We start from the raw sequence: 24,089 nt of genomic DNA on the forward strand, positions 1-24,089 counted from the left end.
AACATGTTTTACTTTCTCAGATGGAAAGATCATTATTCACTTAATGTTTCTGGTTAATGAACACCTGTCATGCTGGGAGTTGTAGTCTCCACCACCTGATACAATGTATCATTCCACACAGATCAGTGATTTTTGATCATCAGATTTAGTCCAATCTCCAGAAAAGTCACCCCAAATTAGCAACTTCTTCCCCTCTCCAGCACCCATTCCCCTGCAGCAGGGTGGGGGTCACTGAGCCCCGACTGTGTAGTGCTCGGTGAGGCGGGTGTGCTGCCGGGCAGGGCGCACTGCTGGGTGATTGCTCACAGGGTGACACCCACATTTACACCCGTGAGAGCGGAAGTGAGGATGAGGAGCAGCTCAGTCCTGTCCTCAGTGTGGATCTGGAGAGCAAGTGATCAGGATGGGGAATCTGAGCTGTGTGCCGCAGCCTCACCGCCAGCTTAGATACTCCTTCTCTAGGAAGAACTCCCTGCAAGGAAAAGAGTAAGTCATATTACATGCCAAATACATGTATGTGCTCCTAGCACTCCTCATACTTATTGTATATGTGATCATATGCTACATAGTAACTTCATCTCTGTCTGATTGCATGCTACATAGTATGTTCACATAGACGTCATATCCCTGATCACCTGCTATATTATATGTTCATACCCATGTGATAACATATACATATGATCACATACAGTCTTCATATTACTAGATCTCTGGTCACTCGCTGCATTATATGTTCATACCTATGTGATCACATACTACTCGATGTACATATATGATCACATACAGTCTTCATATTACTTGGTCTCTGGTCATTTGCTACATAACTTCATATACTTTTATTTGATCACATGCTATGTAATAACTTTACTTCTGTGCTCACATATATTCTTCATACCACTATATGAACACCGTTTACATGCATCACTCCAGTCTACATGCAGTCTCTACCTATGTGTGATCACACACCATGTTAGTAGTAATCTATAGGTGTATTCTGCAAAAAAGTTCTGTAAAAGTTTGTCTTAAACTTAGTATAGTGATGAGCTGTGGTGGTCATTTTGACTCTTGATTTTGCACACTTTTGTCCCCGTACTTTTTAGTATAACCGTAGATGTAACAGTGTATTATACAACTGTAGGAGTACTTTTTTTCCTGACTGAACATGGACAGCACATAGACCCATTTAATTCAATTGATGTTTTCAGACATGTTTTTTTTGCGCATAAGAAAAAAAATCTACTAAAGTATTTGGGTGCTTAAAAAGATGATTTTTTTTTTTTAAACTGTTTTCTGTACATTTTGAGACAAAACTGACATCCCTTGGTTGCCTTGCCTTGTATTTATTTTTGCACACATAAAAAACGGATGAGACACGGATTTACCATGGATGTAAAAAAAACACACATGCGCAGTGAAAACAGTGCATTTATGGACAGAAATTGCATGTGCCCATGTGAATAATCCCTAAATATACTTAACCGTAATTGTAACATCTATGGTAGCGGTTGGATATCATTGTGTCACCCTTGTAATGTTTTTAGCTGGGATTGGTCATAATTGTGATGAGTCTTTGAGAATCTGATGAGTAGTAGAAGCTGGTAGCTCAATGTGAGTTATGAATCAGGTTGGCACAAATTGTTTATAATCGTCTTGAATCGTTTATAATCTTGATCAGGCGATTATTTATTTGAAAGCAGTTTTGTGCATAACGTTTTGGAATTGTGTACACATTTTCCTAAATATTTATGCTTACAGTTGATACTAAATGTCATGTTACACTTCACTGATCACATGGCATATGTATGCACTGTGCTGCTGATCATACGGATTCTAGGAATTCCTGTGCTTGAATGGAAATCTAATCAGTGCGGTCACTTCTCATTATATAATTGGCCGCATAGAAGATCAATGAATGGCTGTACTGCAATAATCAACTCTCTGTGACATGTTAAAGAGATCAGTGTACATGGTAATTTAGAGAAGAACAGAGTTCTGAGAAAGTTTGCACAGTCAGTTGGAAGTGTGGTAGAACTGATTTGGAAGTTCCTTGCTTTGCATTAAGTCTATTTGCATATCTATTGTATGTTTTGGAGGATTAGGGGGAGAACAGACCAGAGAGTTCAGTTTGTGGATTGAAAAGACACTATGTAACACTTTAGATGCCCATACATGCTCCTTATTTATTTGGCAGATTCCCTTGTTTCCAGGAGGATCTGGCAAAGATATTATGTATATAGTTACTGGTGACCCCACTGGCTGTTTATTCTTGGGTAGGTGGGAGATTATTAAAACTTTTATTTTTATTCTCTCTGGCTCACCTCATAATGAGCAGGGCCGGAGATGTCCTGCTCCCCCTCCCCACTCAACAGACAAGTTTGCCTAAGCTGAACATGTGCGTTCAGATATGGGGGGAGGCGAATGTGAAAAGTGCCAGCTAAAGAATTTTCAGCTGCCAGTTATGCTCGACAGAATAGCTGCCACTTAATACTTTAAAGAGGCTCAGTACCGCATATTGAAGTATAATTGCTTCTCTTCTTCCCATTGCAATATGCTGGAAGCAATGGAGAGTACACACTGGTGGCAGTATATACAAAATGTCATGTGGACTTTTTAGTCTGCCAATGGGACATATACTTCAAGAAACATTCAGAGGCACAAGGAATGTCTCGCATAAAATACGCTTTGGCAGCTTTTAGCTCTTGTACCTTGTGACATTATATTTTATCGGGGTGTATGTGTTGCAAAGTACATGTAAGGCTGCTTTCACATTTGCGTCTGGGGTTCCGACTTCCTAATCCGCTATGGGAGCAGGAAGGGGCCAAATGGATTTGTCTTATGATGGAACTAAACAGCGCCAAACGTGCCACATTGACTACAATGGAGTCCATTCAGTTTCCGTTCGGCTGGAAGGCATTTTACCAGATGAAAAATTCCTGCATTGAAGACTTTTTCTTCTAGCATTTTCTACTGGATCTGTGACGGAACCTCCGAACAGAGCTTCCTGCGCAAATGTGAAAGCATAACCCAATGACAAATGTCTTAAAAGTTATACAAACCACACAAATATCCCCCCTAGCTACATTATGCTTGCAGCCCCCCAAGTGTGAGCGCCATTTTTAAAGGCTGGATTATGCCATTTTTCACTGCTGACTTCTTGTGTACGTGAGCCGCTGTACGTTGGGGATGGTGCTGCATCACCGTCTGGAGGTATAATGATCTTATAAATGTAATAAATTACAACTTGGTTAACCTGATGTAGTCTAAAGGGTTACTGAATTTTAACCTCCTTCCGCCAACAAAAATGATAATGCGTTTACCACATCAACAGTTTCTAATTAGGTTTTAGGCATTTAGAATAGAGGGACAATTAAGCCCCAGGAGTCTTCCCATCACCCATCCCTAGTTTGTTACTGTAGACAAAATTACTTGTCTTAATTACATTAAGGCATTGAAATGCATTCACAAGGACTTGTGTGAAGGATTAAAGAATATTTTTCCAGCCAGGCCTTGAGTTGACTAGGTCACTGAAAAGGCAACAACTTTATAATGTGTTGTGGACATTGAGGGAATGTCTGGTATTAGGAAGAAGGTTTTATTTATTTTTTCTCCTTTGGAAACAGCACCACTCTTGTCTATTGGTTGTGTCGGGTATTGCAGCTCAATCCCATTTACATGAAGGGATTGGAGCTGCAATACAGGACAATGTCCACGGTCAGTCATCTGGTTATTTTAGGGCCCTTTTACATGGAACGATTATTGTTCAGTTTACAGCTGAATCGTACAAAGCGAAATAATCATTCGGGGGAAAACGCGGTCAGCGAACAATTATGTATTCGGTTTAGGCAGGCATTAAAATCAAATGCTATAGGTGATCCCAAGGCTCATTGCTCCTGTGCGTTCATGCAGGAGTGATAGTTGCTCACTCAATGGAGGCACAGTGCGTCTGAGGTCTTTTCCGGCTGCCCGCCTGCATTCAGTGTGAACAGGTGGACATTCAAATATCAATAACTGGCTGTTTACACTGAGCGAGGAGTCGCTTACTAGTCTCTTAGTTTCAGTGAACTGAAACAAAGCTACTTGCGACTACTGAGAGAGTACTAAGCAAGAAATCAATCTCGGTCCATGTTTATACAGGACAACTATCGCTGAAAATCGCTATAGTTGTCCCTTTAAAAAAAAAAAAACCCTATAGGAGAAATCATAGCAGCTAATCTCCACCAACTAGGTCAGGGAAGACTGAAAATTAGAGATACAGTCTGCAGAATAGGAAAATTGGTCACAAAGTCCATATGCAAGTATAATGGCCAAAAATAGCAGTATACCTTTATGTACACACACAAAAGTTTATTTTCCTGTCCAGCCGCGACTCCGCTTTGTGCCAGTCACTGAACTGGCTGCCCGTCAAATACAGAATTCACTTCAAACTCGCTACCCTCATCCATAAAGCCCACCACTGCACTGCCCTATATTGCCTCCCTCATCTCAATCCACCACCCAGCTCACGCTCTCTGCTCCTTTAACCCGAACCTCTTATTCCAAGACTTCTCCAGAGCAGCACCAGTCCTCTGGAACGCACTACCCCCAAACTATCTGGGCAATCGCTGACACACAAAACTTCAGGTGTGCTCTAAAAACACACTTCCTCAGGGAGACATACCACATCTTTTAAATCAAACTCCTCTGTACTCCGCCTGACAACTTGCTCCCTGACCTATTGACTGCAATCCCTGCTAGTTGTAACCAACCGCCCCCAGCAGTCACATCGATTCGGCCACCACATAGCTTAAGTCTGGCCATTGTCTGTGTGTATAGTATCCCTCACTCTCCACCTCGCCATACCGTGCAGATCTCCAGCCCTTTACCTTCTGTATCACCCATTATCTGTAGTATGTAAGCTGGTTGGAGCAGGACCCTCACCCCTACTGTCTCCATCAATTGTTTACTACAGGTAACTGTGGCTTTGTATCTGTTCTCCTCTGTTTTGTAAGTGTTGCAGAATATGTTGGTGCTATATAAATAAAGATTATTATTGCTGGTAAATCTTCTATAAAGTGATGCCATATATGCAAATGGGTTCACTGCGAGTCATGTTTTCTTCCCTTTGTCAATATCCCTCCATCGCTCCAGCACCGCCCCGTAACTGCTGACCTCAGTGCGATTAGTGGTGGAATCCCACGCTTGTGCTGTGCGGGACAGTATGATTCGGAGCCGTGGCCGACCATTTGCATATACTGAGCCACTTTATAAGTTTTACTGGCCATACCTAATCTTCTGCCTTGATCAAATATATATTTGCTCAGTCTGTGTGCCAAGTGGCACATAACGCTGTGTTAACAGTTCCATTTCGATATTCTGATGATGGAATCCCTTAAACCTTAGCCCCCACTACCACTGCCATAGCATTTACTTTTTGAAGAGCATATGAGGCTTCCCTCCTGGTACCTAAAGTAAGGAGGGACATTAGACTCCTCTATGAAATTCTGTTGACCTAGCAATTGTTTGCCTTGGCAGGCTGAGAGTTATAAAGATATCAGTATGTCCGCCCCAGCCCTGTCTGGGTAGCAGACGGCTCCCCAAGTATGATATTAAATGACCCTCCCATTAGGCTATTGTCAGATCCCGCTGGCAGGAATATAGAGAGCAAGAGTATATTAAAAAAAAAAAGTTTGTACTAGTTCATGCGCAAATACGCTACATAGCGGCGGGCATATTTGCGCATGCGCCCATCTGGAGAAGCCCTTAATCTCCCGTCATGCTTGCCCATGAAACATGCTGGATGTGAAAAATTCCAGCAGCCTTGCATCGATTTGCTGCAATGTTTATGGCAGCCAGAAAATCCTGTTATTGGGTTACTTGATGCCTAAGGGCTCCTGTCCACAGGCGATGGTGCATTGTGATAATTCGGCCGCGAGTAACGCAGTGTACGCTTTTCATAGTGTTGCTATAGCGATTCTCCGCTCACGGCATGCCGCGATTCTCTACGGTTAGCCTATCTGTTGGAGAGGCTCACCGCAGAGGACTGTCATTTCCCTCCTTGGCAGCGGAATACTGCTAGCGATATTCCACCTCGCTCGTGTACAGGGGGCCTAAGGGTCCTTTTTAGATGAGCTGATTGACGTCATCGCTAGCTCGTTCGCTCTGCTGCAGTCTGTTTAAATGCGAATCGTTCAGTCTTTCACATTTGCGCTATAAGCGAATGAGAGGGACCGAATGAGCGCTCTTTAAACCAAGCGATAAGTGAACACGCCAATGACTATATTTATGCTTGCATAAAATGAGCAATGAATGAAAAGCGAACAATTGTTCGTCATTCAGTTGTGGGTTGCGTTTAAACTGAATGATTATTGTTCACTTTCTGTGACCGAAAATCGCATGAACAGGAAAAAAGCCGCATTTTCTCGTATATTCAAGCAGCCGGGTGCAGTGTATTAGTGAAAAAATATGCCGCAATCCGGAAATCCCTCGATCAACATAAATCCTCGGAATTACTTCTAATGCCTAAATACAGGCACCTGTCATGTTTTCACACCTGACCTGTCTTTTCCGACCGCCTATAAATTCGTCTGCTGTCGCTGATGTCCGATTATTCCTGGTGTTACGTTTTTACACCGCTAATAATCTGCCATCTGAAGGAATACAGTGGAAACCAATGCTTAAGCGTATGGTTTCTGCAGACATAAAAATGAAGACTACGATTGACCCATGTAAGCAGGCAGTTGTTAATCTACGAACGATGGCCCATGTGCTATGAGTGGAGCCTGGCCGCCGGCCCGAACCGCCTCCATTCACTGGGATGAATGTCTGGCGCTGAAGTACCGTGTAAAAGGACCCTAAGTGAATGACTGGCTGTCTCGGTAATGCTGAAGAGTGCGGAGCCGAGTGCATGCAGCTCATACAGTAGTACAAGGAAGCTGTTTGGCTCCGTTACTACAGCTGGATTTTCAGTCTATGGTCCATCTACAGTCTTATAGGTCAGAGCGACACAAATATATTACAATGTAACACAATTAAGTGTCCTTCCCTGACGCCGATCTGCGGACTTTAATTCAGAGCATCATAGATTAATATAACGATCAGGTCAGGAGGCCCGTGATCGGGGCTGGATATTTGTCCGTGGACGCATATTCACATGTAGCAAAAAGGCTACGGATTTTGCATAGCCGAAACGTCCTTGGCAAAATTCGTAACATTTTTATGTAAAATCAAAGTCAAAATCCACTTCTCTCAACTTGCTATCGACGTTCCCTCACTGCAGTGCAAGAAGTAACCCTCACCCAGCAACTGCTACTAAGTGCCAAGACTGCAGGTCAGACGATGTGTTCCGCAGCGCTTAGTAGTAGTTGCCGTATGAAGGATGTGAGGGCTACTCCGTGTGTTGCAGTGAGGATCTGCAGCTGATATTGAGTCAATATTTTTATTTATTTTTTTTAAATGCCGAAATGCTGCAAATTTTGCAGTAGAATCTTTGGTTTCCTGCTGTGGCAGAGGTCCATGATGCTATCCCATTGCTTTCGATGGGGCCAGCGCTGCTGTCGCCTTATTGAAACAATGGGATGAAGGCAACCCCCACAACAATTATTTTCGGGGTAGGATTTATATTTAATTGAATGACAGCTAAGCCCTACTTGTGATTGGTCACAGCGTTCAGCCAATCTGAGGCAAGGATTTTTCAATCCCTGGCCACCAGAAGACACATGAAGACTGACAGGGACGGAGGCGGAGAAGAGCCGGGCAGCTCTTCTAGGTGAGTTAAATTTTATTTTATTTTTTTCTTTATAGTTAGGGATGATTTTTGGGATAGGGCTTATATTTCAAGATGAAAATTCTTACTATTTGGTGCATATTTTGGCATTATTTTTGATGCAGGTCTGTAGCACATTTCACGCTTTAAATTGAAAGGGTGGAGTCTGCTGTGGAGCTGCGTAAAAATCCACACCGATGGCTTCTGGCGCAGATTTTCTGCAATTTCGCTACTTGTGAACGTATGTCTAATTGGGATTTGGCCAGTTTAAAAGACATTTGGTTCCCTAAGGGCTAGTGTGATCACACGGTGTTGTGGCTGCCTCAAGCGTTTCATAGTTCCCCATATATGATTGTATCCTCACGCCAAAAAAATGACACCTAAGGCTCCATTCGCATTAGTGCTTTGCCTCCGTTCAGGCTTTCCATCTTTTTGGAGCAGAGAGAATGAATTAAACCGTTCTATTTTACTAACACTGATTTAAAAAAAAAACAAAACAAAAAAAACACGAATAGAAGCCTTTCTCCATGCTTCTATTCCATTAGGCTTCCGTTTTTTTTTTTTTTAAACTGAGCCAACAGCACTTCAAACTGCACTATTTCTTGCATTAAAAAAAGAAAATGGAACCCCTATTGAAACTCAGTGGTGGTAAAAATGGAATGTAATTCCTTTTTTTTAATTCTGTCTCTCTGCTGTAAAACCGGAATATAAACATTAGTGTGAATGAGCCCTTAGTGACCATCTTGGCAAAAATGTAGCTGGATGGATCACCGAAAATCTGGGAACAATAAAGTAACCAAAGAGGAGCTTTCTGTAAGGAGAGGCCTGACCTGTCATTACACTGAAGTGTCCTTAACACATAGGCTCCTAACAATTTATTATAGGCCATAAAGTGTTAATATTTCTGTAGTCACCGGTGTCGGCGTGACATTTACTAGTAACATTGATGTATGCCTAGCGGTGAAGGGATTCCATGCAGCTGTCTCATCTGACCTCTTTTCACAGGCAGGACAGCAGAACTAAGTGGACCTATTTGTTTGGGAATGAAAGTGGCGCTGGAAGAGCGACGCATTCGGACAACATCCTGCACTATATCCCGGGGAAGGTAAGCACTTGCGTCAAGCAGCGGCTCCACGAGCCTAGGTAATACTGTTCGTGTGTGGATAGCTGACTTATCGATCTGCTGGGCTAGGAAGGGTTAAGTCTGTTACTTGGTCTTATCAAGCACGTCTGCTGTGTACATATCTCCGCAAGCTTGGAATTTGGGATCGGCTGCCAGTATATTCTTCACTTCTCGGTATTGCCGTAGGAAAGGCGTTGTGTAGAATGACCTTACTAGTCAGAATAATTAGCTTTGTACAGGGCTGGAATATACATAAATGGGCATCAGCGCTTTAAAGAGTACCTTCTGTTTTTGGAGGCGATCTTTGGAGTATATTTGGGTATCAGTATAGTTTTTAGCAGCACCTGTAAATGCAATCCGAAAATAAACTGGATTGATGGGGTGACTTTTTTAGCTTTCCTGTAGTTTTACTGCTTTTTATGAAATTTTGGATACCTCATGATGGTCTCAAGAATTCCCAAATGGTGGCATTTCTTGATTCTTACAGGACATTGTCACTCAACAATTATTAGAATGATATTTTTATTTGGGAAGTCCACACTTGTCACACCACAAATGGAAGCTCCAGGAAATGTATTATATTAAGTATTGATACAAAATGTCACTGCACTTCTGTTGGATAATTAGTTGTCAAACTTCCTGAAACTTCCATTTCTGCTGTGGACTTCATGGCACGGCCTTAATATGGTGGTAAAAACTTTTTATCGCCACCTACTATTGTATCCTGCCTTTTTTACTTCACCACCCCAGTGCTATGTTGCTGTTTTTTTCCGCTACTTTTTATTTCCTACTGGGACCTGATGAGTCCATGGGGCCAGTACTCTCCTTAGTCTATTGACTGAAAGGGACCTATGTGATATTGGCTTCGGGCGATTCTGGACACTGCTGTTATGGCGGCCCTCTTTTCGGTAGCACCCTAATTCCCAGTGAGTGTTTTATTTCACTTCCTTGCACTGCTTGGAGGATATCCTGCATAAGGGGCGATTGTCCTTTTTTCATTTGTGTCTGCCTAAGCGGAATTGTGAGAACTGCCCTACTGTTTGTGATGGGGAATACTTTTACTTCAGTTTGTAAATTGTTTTTACCCACATTTGGATAGGTCATAAAAGTTTAACTGGTGGGGGTCTTGCCACTAAAACACTCACCGATCCATAGACCTGGAGTCCCTTGTCCCCTTCCTCTTGTCACTGCAGGATCGCTGCACTGACCTGCAGTAACATCAGATTGAATGGACCAGCAGAGTGCATGAACGGCTACTTTTCTCGTCATTCTCAATGGGATAGCTGGAGATAGCAAAGTGCTTTTGCTCGGCTATTTCAGTTACCCCCTTTTGAAGTGAATGGACCAGCAGAGTGCATGCACGGCTACTTTTCTAGTCATTCTCAATGGGACAGCTGGAGATAGCCGAGCAAAAGCACTTGACTATTTGCGTCACCCCCTTTTGAAATGAATAGAGCGGTGGAGTGCATGTGCGACCATCACTCCATTCAGTCTGATGTCCCCCTCTTCTCACCACTGCACTGACAAGTGTCCACTGTTCTCAGGATTGGTGGGGGTCTCAATGGTGACCCCTGCAGATCAAATTTTTATCACCTATCCTTTGAATAGATGATAAAGTTAGTCGTCAGACAAACCCTTTAATTCTTGGGTTGTTTCTTAAGAATTTTCATAAATGTACATATTTCCAGTCCATTGCGAAGTCGAGTCAACCCTTAAAATGTTCCTGGAAGCCTCTAATCTCGATAGTATTTTGTCCATCCTTCATACTATGTTCTGCAAAAATGGGTAGCGAGAAAAGGGAATTGGCAACTGTCTACCTACTTGGCTTACTCCAGAAACGTTTTAGGAGCAGGACGTTCCCTACCCATCAGCCTTCGGTCAATGCCTACTGAAGTAGCACCTGATTATTTGGATATTCTAGTATTTGAAAGAGTATATGTAATTACTGTTGGGATGAACAAGCAAGTAAACTGTAGTTTTGAGCAAGTGGATAGTCCTTGCATGTCCTGACCATTACATGCTGACATTGTGGGAAAACTACTATGAAGCTTGATTTCGTCACACCTTCCTAAAACCATCGAGTCTCTCTGAGTTCTGCAGAATTTCTTATTTCATGCTCTTAATGCACGCAGACAGCAGACTTCACAAAGTTTCATGTTTTGCAAACATATGAAGAATTTAATGTTGCAACATGAAGAGGAGGAATCAATGAAGTTTTGGAGTTTCTTTGGTTGTGAAACCATAGTCTTAAAAAAAAAAAAGGCACAAATGGGTTGTAACAGGCGTAGCTAAAGGCTCATGGGCCCGGTTGCAGACGCGAAACTTGAAGCTTCTGGGCCCCAATGCAAAATCTGTAATAAGGCTCCCAACTATAATGCTTTATTCATAGTACTGGGCTCCTTATATAGAGAAGAGAGGCCTTATGGGCCCCCTAAGGCTCCTGGGCCCGGGTGCAACTGCGTCCCCTATAGTTATGCTATTGATTGTATATATGTATTTATGGTGGCCTGTAACTTTAAAGGAACGCTAAACCTAAAATTGCAGCTAATGTGATTGAAGCTTATAGAAAGAGCCACTAACGGCATTTAACGCACTGCGGATATGTGGCATAAAGCGGTAGCCATGGGAGCAGATATTTTGGATGCAGAATTCAGCATTTATGTGTTAACACAACTTCAAAGGGAAAAGCTGCCTCTGATTTTATCTACTATGAAATTTGATCAACATTTCTTCTTTCCAATCGGATGCATTTGTCCTTTGCCTTATTTACTAGGCAGGGTATGTTCAGTGATATACATCTATCGTTGCCTGAGGGTGCATTCACATATATCACTTGCTGGACAGAAAAGCACTAGAGGGGGAAAAAAGAGATTATAGGGTTATACGTAAGTATTTTAGCAAATAGTGTTGTGTGAGGAGATACGTACAAAGTGGGGGGAATTCTGGATTAAACAGAGGACAACCTGTCGGGTGCAGATGCCTTATGGATCGTCCCACCGATGAGCGTTCTTGCGCTTATCATTGCTGCTGAACGGGAGAAAGAAAATGAGTTTGTCGTTGAGTTGGGGCATACATTTACACTGAACCATAATTGTTCAGATTGTCTGAACAGTTATCAGCTGATTTGTGATTGGCCAAAGTGCGAATTGCACCCGGAATTCTTAGGCGCTAAATACATCGGATAACACACGAACACGCAGCCATGTGCTGTCTGATCTGCATGGGAAGTTAGCATTGCATGTCTGATTCTGCTCGTTTGAATCTGACCAGAATAGGCCTTGCAACAAGTTTTTCTCCTGAGTGAAAAGCGCTCATGTGAATAGCCTAATTGGCCATAACTAGTCCAAGCGCTTGCTGTCAAATACATCATGTCCATCTTAAACCTTGTACCTTCATTGATTCTTTTATTGATGGAGCTATAGAATTGAAAGCCGAACCCTTTAGGGTGGAGGTAGAGATGGTTCAAGTCAAAGTATTCATTGAGATCAATGATACTTGGTCATTTCAAAACTTTTTCAAGTCCACAAACCCCATGAGTAAACCCACTATCCTTTTGGGGTCCCAGTTAGAGGGTCGATACATCGCTCCCTTATGGCACCATTGTCTTGTTTGCTCTGGGAAAACAGGTGTGCTTGGTGTTTTAGATCACTTGAGGAGAGTTCTGGCATCTTGCACTTTTTTTAGATCCATTGTTTCTGTGCATTACTCTTCCGATAGTGCATTCAGATTCCGGTCTTGTACATAGAGAGAACATGGGGACAAGTCAAGTAGAGTAATTGCTTTGCAGCACCTGGCTGGTTTCATTGTATGAGTCACCCTGTCTGCGCTGTGGTTTCAGTGCAGTATATCTCAATCCTACAGGCATCTCGCATGGAAATCTGCTGACCTGGCTGTCTTCATGCCAGACTTTCACTTGTTTCTTTGTCTCAGTATTGGTAGACACATTCCCATCTATGTTTACATGTCAGCATGGGAATTGATTATACCTTTTGCACAGGACTTTTTTAAATAAGCAAACCAAAGATGGGGAATAAATGGCATATACACTGAGGGCCCCGTCACACAAGGGTATCTGCACACAGTCACGCGCAACACGTAGGGAATGGAACCCATTGATGTCAATGGATTCATATGCATTTCGTGCTCGTGAAAAAAAATGCGATATGCTCTACTTTTGTTTACATTTACGCTCCCCATAGAAGTCTATGGGGGGTGCGCGCATAATAGGCAAGCAGATGCCTGAAAACTAGTGCAATTGCGCTGGAAAAAGAACACTTCTGGCCCTCAAACTAAATGGCCATTTACATCAGGGCGTGTTTGTTTGCCGCGTGCACATGAACGTGCCCTGCGGGTGCAGAGAGTGCTGTAAATTATGCTGGTAGGAACGAAAAAAAAAAAAAAGTTCGCGGTGCAAATACATTGCGCTGAGTCGCGGGCAATTGCGCACGTGCTCGTGTGAAGCCGTCCTTATAATATGCTCATATGAGACAATAGTTTGATTATCACTCCAGAAACCCCTCACTGAATGAAGGCGGAACGGGCTGGAGGTAGTTTCTGGCTGCCCGCCTCTATTCACAGTGAACAGGCAGTCGTTTGTAGATGAATGACTGCCTGTTTGCATGGATTTCAAGTCCATTTCAAGTGAACTGCTGAGTCCTGTCTTTACATGGGATGACAGTCGCCCATAATTGCTTGGGTGACTGTCGGTCTGTTAAAATACCCTAAGGGTGCGGGCAGACGAGCGCATAAACGGCGCGTTTTTGCGACCAAACGTATATACGTGACCATCTGAGGCAATGGTTTCGAATGTATTCGTTCACATGGGCGATTTTACGGCGCGTAAAAACGGCAATTAAAAAAAAAACGGAACATATGCGACCGAAATACGCGCCAACGCATATTCGATCGCCGAAAAGACCGTTTGCAAAGTAGGAACAAACAAAAATACGCTTTCTAGCTCTGGTCGTGATCGGTGAAAAACGATCGCTCGGGCGATTATACGTTGCGCTCGTGCGAACGTAAATACGCCTACGCTCGTCTGCCCGCACCCTAAGGCTGAGAAAATCGCACATGATTTGTGCTTTGCAAGACACACTATTATGAACCCCATTCTTTTGAATGGAGTCATATACATAAGCGATTTTCTCTTTTTTTTTTTTTTTTTCTTCTTTCATGTTCCTTGGAATGCATAGTTTTCAATGGCACAAAAAAGAGGCGATGATAGGCGTTTTTGACAGAAACCCCTCTTATCAGCAGATAAATCGCACGTTTGTGAGTGCGATATCTGGTTAAATTTCACAGCCCGATATTGCGCTTGACCGCGTGTAGGAAGCCTAAGGGTGGTGTCACACAGGCAAACTGTCGCCTACCATTACCTAAATAGTTGCTTAATGAAGCAAACGTAATTAACAGGTGTTCTGCGTAAACGCTGCCACCAGCCAGGTGACGAGTGAGAATTCATTCACTAGTCACTTCGTTTCAGCTCACCTAAAATGCGGTTGGTTGATTTATTGTCTGGTATGAACAAGCAATTGTTTGTTTGTCTTTCAGCATCTAGACAATAGCTTTGCAGAGGCGGGTGTGCCTCAGTTCCCGCGCTATCGAACAAGTAGTGAACAGCCATTCATACACTTCAGTGACTATATTTTGAGTGAATGTACAGGTGATAGTTGTCCCATGTAAACCAGACTGAAGAACCACTAAGATGCCTATCTAGTAGGGTCTCCAGAACTACAGCGATTCATAATGGCGTCCATCCACAGTTATCGGAGATCCCAGTGTGCCAAGAAAACATTCCTGGCACCATTACTCCATTTGAACTATTGACAGCTGACAGGAAGGGCTCATCGATTCATGCAGCTCGCACCAAATTCTGTCGTCCTCTCGGCACGGTGCAACAGAAATCTGCATTCGACTGCTCAGTGAACCAATTTCTGCGTTCATTTCCACAAATGCTGGAACACCACCAGCCTCGTCGGCTTATGCTTAGGAAGCAGTTTGCCTTTGATTCATAGGAAGCTGTAGGCATTCTACAATATATACTTTTATGCTTTCTTTTTGATGAATGACTGAAATGTGACATGGAATGAGCCTTAACAGATGACAAAAGTGTTATCTGGCTGAGGGGCAAAGAAGTCTTAATTGCATGCTGTTTAATCACTTACATCTGTGGCTAATTTGAACAATAGACCTTTTGCCCTCCATCATGAACAGCATGGTTTTGTTATCTGTGACTAATTTGAATGGGTTATTCGCCTTCGGATGCTTCCAGCAAAAGTGCTATAGGGATGTTACCTGCTTTGACACTGGATACATCTTGCTTAAAGGGGTTGTTCGGTTACATTTTGACTCTTTTTAACAAAAAAACTGTCATTGAGTTACGTCGCCCAATTGCGATCCAATTCTCCCATGTTCCATTTCTTCCGCTAATGCTCTGTTTGCTTCGGAGTACATGGCTTCCGGCCAGTACTCCAACCGCTGCGTTATCAATGACGTCTTCAGAGGAAGAGGGACAAATATTCTGTCTCCTCCTATACCTCTGTTGGACTCTGTTCACATGAAGTCTGATAGAGCCGGTATGGCTTTGTACTAAAGGAGCCATATATGCTCCGGGCACTGTCCATCTGGTACTGTGCATGAGCCATAATTCTTCATGCATATGATGGTTCCTATGCTCTTGCAGCAGCATAGGAGTGTATCCATCCGGCACAGTCTTCTCCCCCCCCCCCACATTAGAAGCGATGCCTGCGTTATATGGTAGCTAATAGAACATGGTGCCAATATTTGACCCTGTAGGTTCTGTATGTACCTATACTTTACAGATCTGTTTATACATTCATATATATGAAGCCTAGAAGGTGCTGGAATGGTTTGATTACATTCCAGGCCAATATTGGCTCATGTATCACAAGTGCTTAGAAGATGGTGATCATGTAATATGGTGTTGTATAAGTGTAGTGATTCAGCCCATCAGCACAATCCATACGTGTGGAGACAGTTTATCTCTGCACGTTCCACCGGTCTGTGAACCAGATGAGTGAGTTGATCCCTGATAGAATTAGTAGAGGAGTGCTGCCTTCTATCTAAAGGGCAATTGTATTTCTATGGACAGCCAAATGCAGGAGGATAGTAATCGCGAGCGTGTTTGCTTTTATGCAATACCGTGCGGGGAAGAAGGCGTGTTAGTAACATTGCGTGTTGTCTTTGACATCACAACAGGCATTTATTGTATATCGTTTCCTCTGAGCTCTCTTTAGTCATCCGTCTGTCATACGAAGGAGTGGTATGAGAACTTACCTACAAGTCTGCTCGGGTCACTCGTTTCTGCTCTTAGGGTTTTGATTCACTGCTCTGGAGAAATCCTGTTTCCAATTTTGTCTCCTTCTGGACTATGAAATATTCCCTGAAATTCAATTGTGGGCTTTCAGAGAAAAAGGGTGTGAAGCGCAAGTCCTACTTGCCACACCTTTAGTTGCACATATCCTGGGAAAGCAGATCTATTGTGGCTGTCACAAGTCAAGATTTATTAGCCCACATTGAGCCTTCTTATTCAGAGGTTAACTAGATGTTCCATAATGGTCAGTGGGGTCTTAGAGGCCAGACCCCATCGACCCTGAAGCTGGTCATACACATTAGATTAAAGTAGGTTGATGGTTGAACAAATGATCCTTTGGTTTCACAGATGCAGCTATACACGTTGTCATCCATACTGACTGTTAAAGTCCTTCAAACTGCCCATACATGTTCAATGACACTAAAAAAACCCAAACCATTTCTTCGTTTCCCATAGGCTGATCATTCGTGGACAAAAGATCCTTCATGAAAATGAAGCTTTTTCTCCGACTATCGGGTGCAAATTTCAAATGTAGCCAACTACTTTCCAGACTGACAGCCTCTGATCAGTCAGCTAAAACGATTGATCACTGATAATCTTAACTAAAATAATGGTTTTGTGAAAATTATCAATTTTCATCCACTAAAGGCTATGGGCACCTTAAGACCATGTTCCCAGTTATTTGTATTCACTCTGCTTCTTCTGTCTCATGGACTTTAATGGGCAGTGAATACACATATACAGTATTTGTACGCCCCACACTTATGGCATGCCTAGTTGATATATTGGTTGTCCAGCTGTAAATTATATTTATGGTGTACCTATAGGATAGGCCATCAATAGTAGATCAGCAGAGGTCTGCTGCTCGCCTGGTGATGCGCTTATGTATTGAGCTGATTTCTGCAGGAATCGGACAGCTCCGTTCCCACTGCGGTAGCCAGGCTTGGTACTACAGGCAAAGTTTCCATTGAAGAGAATGTTAGCTGCAATACCAAGCCTGACCACTGCAGTGTGAATGGAGCTGCCTGCTTCCTGCAGAAATTTGCTCAGTGTATAAGGACACCAGCCTGGCGGATTAGAAGGGTGTTTTGGGTGGTGAACCCCTGCCGATCTACTATTAATGACCTAAATGGGGCAACCCGTTTAGCTGCCTCCTTAGGAACCCCCTCTATGAATTAAGTGTGTTCATAATTTCCTTACAGCTATGAGAACACTTGTTTACGTGGCCTTTACACAGGCTGCCAGCTATATTGGGGATGAGCAATTAATAAGTTTGTCTCCAATGGAGTATCCTCATGGGCATCAATACATCTCCGTTTACATGGGGCTATCAACTGGCAATGAGGGTTTTATTTTTGCGAAGCATAAACAAGATGATCAACCCACAAACGAGCGTTTACTGATTTGTTGGCTGATCATCGGCACATGACATAGTCTAACGATGCGGAAAACAAATGTTTAGGGCCAAAGGTTGCGCTTTGTAAAAGGCCCATAATGCTATAGTCTGGTCATTTTGTTCTTCAAAGGAGAAGCTTACATTGCTTGTGTTCTCCTTGCAGGACATAGTTTAAGAGCATAAAACCCTGACTGCCCTTATGAAATGGACTATAATGGGCCAACCTGGTGTCTGGCAAATAAAACAAAGGGCCCATTACTCCAAGCTGTAGTGTGTCAAGTGTCACAATGCCTATCGATATGCCATAAATGTAAGTAATGGGGACTCGATCAATGTATGGTGAGGCCCTGCAGGTTATTATCTGATAACCATTTGGTCAAAGAGTATTTATGACCACCATAAAAAGTGGGATCCTTTAAACATTGGACAAGCTGGTGCCAAGGTGGAGTCTTGTCTACTTATGTTAAGGAGTTCCTTGCTGGTTTACAGAAGATTGTATGTTTATGCATGTCGCACACTCCAGCTGTGGATGGCAGGGCGACTCCAGCAGCTATCAGTCGGGGTGTTGGACTAATCTTTTATTTGAAGTCATGGCTGAGTGCCCCTCACAGCTGAGTTTGCTGCACCTTTTTGTTTTTCCACTGACTGTGCCCAGCTCTCTGTGGCTCCATTTCAGCTGAGTGACACGTGTTAGGAGGGTAATTTCCTTCTGTCTGTCACTTCTGTAAGTGAGGGATAAGGATCTTGTACTGGATCTGTGTATTTTAAAGTATTCTGCATAATTGACATTATGGACAAAAAGTGCTTGATAAGTCTTTTTCTTTTCCATTTGTAGAATTGCGCATATACCTAGGTGAAGATGATTGTGTAAAATGCCAATCCAGTTGGTGCTGATCCAACTTACATTTGACTAATTTCAGTTGTAGCAGTTTTTAATAGTTTTCTTACAAAAAAAAAAAAAGATTCTTGTCTTTTCAAGAAACTATTTACCAAGGTTTTGGGGTCCCTGTTTTATTAACTTTTAGAGGCTACCCTGTTTCTTTAAGGGTACTTTTATATGGGGCAACGATTATGCCTGTGCTTTCATACAGGAGCGATTAGTTCAGTTAATAGAGGCGCAGCGCACCCCAGTTTTTACAGCCGCTTAATTCACAATGAACAGGTAGCTGCCGTTCATGGATGAAGGACTGCCTGTTTACATTGAGAAATGACATTGCTGATTAGTCTCAGTGAGCTGAAATGAAGCAGCTAGCAACTAAGAAGTCAGGTCCCGCTTTTACATGGACCAACTAAGGTCATAATCACTTATTTGAGCACATGTTTGGCTCATAGTCGGTCCATGCAAAAGTACTGTGAGACTTTTGTGCCCCCAAAGTGCTGGGTGAGTGATTTGATGATGCAGAGCATTAACTGTGTAGGCTGGTTTGCCCATTACTAGCTGATGGCCAGTCTGAAAAAAGAGTAACGCGGAACTAGTTGGTCATGTGGCAGTCTGTGGTCAGAGCATAAGGTAGCCTGCTAGTCATTTGAAGATTGCCATAGAATTCCTGGGACCGACATTGCTGACCCAATTGGTGTAGCTAAATGTGAAGGACTACCAAGTGAGGCTAATTGTGTGGTTTATCAAGAGCCTACACCATTCATCACCAAAAAACCAGCATGGAGAGATACTGATTTAACGGGAAGAATTGCTGGGTGTGTGTGCTTACCACCGAATAAAGTTCCCCAAGTTGGAGCCAAGATATGATCCAAGATGTCCTTTAATGATGTGTGGAACCATTGCTGAGCTCCTGGAAGAGCCTGTGATCAGCCTTCACTCAGCACTTTCCAATAGAAGTGGAGAAAGGTGATGCTGTCAAACCCTACGGTTTTTGCTTAGTCTATGTCAAAGTCTGCTGGAGGGACTCTTAAAATGTTTATAATTTGAAGAGCATGCATAAAAGCTTAGTTAAAGCGACCCTCTGGGCTTGGACAAATAAAGATGGCTGCACCACTTTCCTGACTACTGTACATTAGTATGCATTGTCAGTAAGGCGCTACATGCTGCTCTGACTGGCCGGCACTACTCACCTGGGTGGCACTGGCCAATCCAAGCAGCGTGTAGGGTCTTTAGACTGATGATGCATAATAGTGTACAGCGTGCATCAGGTAATCAAAGAAGCGGTGCTGCCATCTTTTGTTGTCCAAGCTCGAGGGGTCGCTTTAATTACAGAAAATTCCCATTAATAAAATCACCATAGATCAGTGCAATGAAGGACATCTGTGCTCGCTAGAGCAGTATGGCCCCTTCACTGCGGTACCAGACACAGTGCCGTCCTCACAAAGGAGGCTGGGACTAGTACTGCAGCTCTGTCGTGTCCGTGGCTGAGTTGCAGTTCTAGGTGTAGTTAAACTGGTATGGACTTTACTATGAAGGAGCCATGTTTCTCCAGGGACTCAGATCACAATATTGATCTATTCTAAAAACTTTAGAAAACTTTTTAAGCATCAGTTGAGGGAGTGGAAGGTATATTCCACATAGAATTATGTTAGCAGGTCTCTTATATAGCGTGGTGTGCTTTCATGTTATATGCACCAACCCTTTTCCCTTCATTTTCTGCCTGAGCGCTTTTAGCAGCTTCTCCAAGACTTGTTCCATCCTTGAAATGGCCTTTTAGAATAATCATTGCTGCAACACTCCATTGCTTTAATTGGTTTCTGCCTATTGTCCACTTCATACATCCACATTCTAACATGTGTAACAAAGTGTCAGGAGGCGATCCTCTCCTGCTGGGTCTGATCAATGCTCCCCACACAACTGCAGTTTGACCGGTGGGATTTGATGACTCAGGAGGCTTTATTCCGGACAAGTGTGTTTTTGTTCTGATGTATTATTCTGCTCCTGAGCTTTAAACCCGGCCATATAGTTCAGTTACTGATTTTGTATCAGTTTTGCGCTATATCATGCTTATTCTCCAGTCACTTCCAAAGTAAACAAGAAAGTAATCCAAATAGTAAACAGTCTGCCGGTTTCTATTTGTAATGTGCTTTGCTAAATCTGCACTCCACACAGTCTTGTGATCCAATCCTATGACAACTGTTAACACAATTTTTAACTTGGGGTTTGATCTAGATGCTGCATATGTGACACCGTTCATGGAAAGGCTTTACACCGGTTTACTGAAACAAGGAAGACTTTATCTGAAGTGTCTGATAGAGAGCTATAGGAATAACATACAATAGTAGTATTTGGACAGATGGAACAAGTTTACTGACTATCTGTGAACACTAGAACTCAGTCCATGCCCTATGAATGAGATACATTTAAAGGGGTTGTCCAGTTATGAACTATTGATGGCTTACTCTCAGGATAGGTCATTAATACTAGATGGGTAGTGGTCTGCCGCCTGGGAACGCTGCCAATCGGTAGTTTTTTGGGCCGCTGTGCTGATGCACCTAGTTGATTTTATCAGGAAGCAGTCAGGTCCGCTGTCATTGCAGTGGCCAGATTTTGTATTACAGGCCATTCAGTTCAATGGGATTGTGGCTTGTAATACCAATCCAGGCCACTGGTGTTCTCTTTATTGCATATACTAAAGTCATGACCTATTGAAGGAACTTGAATACTGGAATTATGTAACACTCTTCCATAAACGTCAAAAAAGCCCTTTTACACATTTTAGGCCGGCTGCACACGGCCGGATTTGAATTGTAGAATCCGTGGTGGGCGTCCGCCCCCGGGTTCTGCAGCAAATGCCATCAATAAAATGCCAAGGGAAATCGCTTTTTCCTGCACATAAGTGGAAATCAACTTCAGTATTTATTTGTTTTTTTCTTTTTCTTCCACGCAGAGGAAGAAGTGTAGCATATTCTATTTTTGTTGGAGCTCCACACGAACGGCTTCCATTGAAGTCAAAGGTCGCGGGACCCATGTCATTGCCTGGTGACGGCACGGGAAAATCAGTACTGCACGTGTCCAACGGCTAGACCATCTGCAGTACAGAAGGCCACCTGCACACGACAAGAAATTACAGATACATGGGGTCAGCGGCCCGGCAAGGGTTGGATTCCAGTGCAGCATCCCGCATCCGGAATCTGTGCAGCCTGCCTAAACTGAGCGCCGATCAAAGAGATCAGCACTCATTTATCTGGTTTTATGTCGGCCGATATTGGCTGTAATGGAGACAAACTATCGTTGTTATGATCGCTCATCTCCATTACAGTATTGTTGTCGGTGGTACATTCCCAATTCATACTTGAAAATGTGCTGCCAATAATTATAATTTTTTTTTTTTTTCTTTTTTTTTTCCTGCAGCATAAACCAGACAATCGGCTGACTAATGAGGTTTCACTGGCAGGTTGTTGGCATATTTACATGGCCCAGTGACTGAGCAAGTGAATGTGCAGGTGAATATTTGTGCACAATAGTTGGGTGTGTAAAAACCCGCTAGGCGGAATGAGTGTCAGAAGTCAAGTCACCTGACGTTGGGCCTCGCGTCTCTAAAGCGTAAAATTCAGATTGTGCAATCTGGAGTACAGGGTGTAGCGGATGAGCTACCGTTACAACCATACCATGGGAACCAGGTTTTTGCCATAGTTTGATACAATTTTTCATGTGGTTGCTATTTTTTTGCATCAAATACCTGTGTCGAAAAAAAACATGCTGTTTTGGCAGTGTGACTTTTAGTGTGGTTTTAAAGGCAGCACCATGTGAATACACCCCAAGGGCTCATGGACATGGCAGAATAATATGCCCGGGGTCTAGAGAACCATAGGCACTCAGTGTACCGCTGTATGGTGCCCTAGTACTATATTATATTACAGAGCGGGAACACCATAGACTTCTATGGCTGCCATATTAAACTCGAAGGTTGATGGGCTGTTATATTGCTATGGGCATGTGACCTGAAAGTGAATGTAATCTTAACTTGGTGACTTTTTTTTCTTGCATGAGTGGTAATATTCTTAACTAGGGTTGACATTTTTTTAAAACTTTCTCCTGTATATCTGTTTCTATTGTGTGATGTATCTAAGCAATCCCTTTCTAATTTAGTCGTCCCTGCAGATCTGCACTTGGTAATTCTGTACGGTGGAGTTTCGCGCATTCCTTGGTGGGGTGGAATGTTCCTTTCCCTAGTTCCACATTCCATTCCAGTTGATCCAGTAGCTATTGCCAGACCTTGGCTGCAGTCTGGGGAACCTGACAGTTGCCGGCACAGATGTATCCAGAGCTGTGATACAATGTGTAATTGTGGGCTGCTGTTGAGGGTGTGAGGTTATCGCCCAATTACACTTTCCAAAACAATTTGCAACTACTGACTTTTAAAAAAAAAAATAATTTTTTGGCACCTAATTGAGAGATATCTGTATGTAAACCCTGCAACTTATAGAACTTGCCATCTGTACCATATGCCCTTAGAATAGATTGCCTGTATGTATATATGTGAGTTGAATATATATATAATATCCAAACACCAATGTGCAATATTCAAAAAATGGAAAATGTTTTACTCAGCTTTTATTTTTTGTTTTTGGATTTTTTTTTTTTTCTTCTATGGGGACTATTATCTTGCCTCTGCTGCAGTTAACAGCCTCAGTCTTACACAGGTGATGTAATTATTGTCGGTGCCTCAGACATTGCCACAGCTGTTCCTACTATAGAATATCCTGAAAACATGACCTGCTGGGGGTCCTGAGGACTGGAATTGGGAAACACTGATTTAAAGAGATGTTTTACAGCAATCACATGAACATGGAAACATGTACACTGGCTACATTCACTGACTTAGAGTGTTGTGGGCATATTGTTTGTTCTGTGTAAGGTTCCCTGCACAGGGAGGAGGAGGAGGTGAGCTGTGCCCATCACCTATTGTGATAGTCAGTCCTTAGTTATCTATAGAGGTGTTTTACCTTTCGTTGTAATACTGCCTGTGATGATCATGAGTTGACTGCTGAGCAGAACATGTCAGACGAATAAGCTTCGTGGTCAGCATGCAAACTACAGGATTTTAGTTTTTTAATGTAGATTGTGACATTGAAAATTTTTTAAAAATCACCAAAAATTCTTTAAAAACATGTTAGCTATAAATCTTGATTCATACAGTAGCTAATTTTCTGATGGTTCATTCTTAAATCATGAATAATGCCTCCCAGAAAATGGTGTCAGCCACAAGGGTCGCCTATATCTGTGCTAGCTGGGCCAATGCCAAGAAGTCATCGGGGGGGTTGGTGGTAGCAGCAAGGAGCAGGTTTTGTCCCTTTTGCTTGCATAGTAGTGGGTGCGTACTTTTGTGCTGGTGCTACTCTGCAGACAGGAGCTGCAGATACCAGTTCCTGCTGCCATCACTGCATCACCAATGTCTTTGTGTAGTCTAATCCGGGTGGGGGGGACTAGACTACACTTCTGGGAGGTCGCCACCTTTTCCCAGACATTCTGATGTATACGCCCTCTCATTTTGTGTCATGTCATTGCTGACATTTGTATAATTTTTTTTTCGTTTCTCTGCGATTCATATAA

The 24,089-nt window shown here is 42.9% G+C and overlaps 1 protein-coding gene across 1 annotated transcript in view; it reads left to right on the forward strand.

Annotated features, from left to right (window-relative positions):
- The first annotated feature begins 359 nt into the window (after positions 1–359).
- Positions 360–24,089, forward strand: part of PLEKHN1 (pleckstrin homology domain containing N1) — a 55,669-nt gene continuing 31,939 nt past the window's right edge. Inside the window, exons 1-2 of the mRNA XM_066606891.1 lie at positions 360–486; positions 8,747–8,846. Of these exons, the coding sequence (XP_066462988.1) occupies positions 404–486; positions 8,747–8,846 (183 nt within the window). The 5' untranslated portion in view covers positions 360–403. The remainder of the gene's footprint in view (positions 487–8,746; positions 8,847–24,089) is intronic.

Source organism: Eleutherodactylus coqui, chromosome 6 (genome assembly GCF_035609145.1).
Source record: "Eleutherodactylus coqui strain aEleCoq1 chromosome 6, aEleCoq1.hap1, whole genome shotgun sequence".
Classification (NCBI taxonomy): Eukaryota; Metazoa; Chordata; class Amphibia; order Anura; family Eleutherodactylidae; genus Eleutherodactylus; species Eleutherodactylus coqui.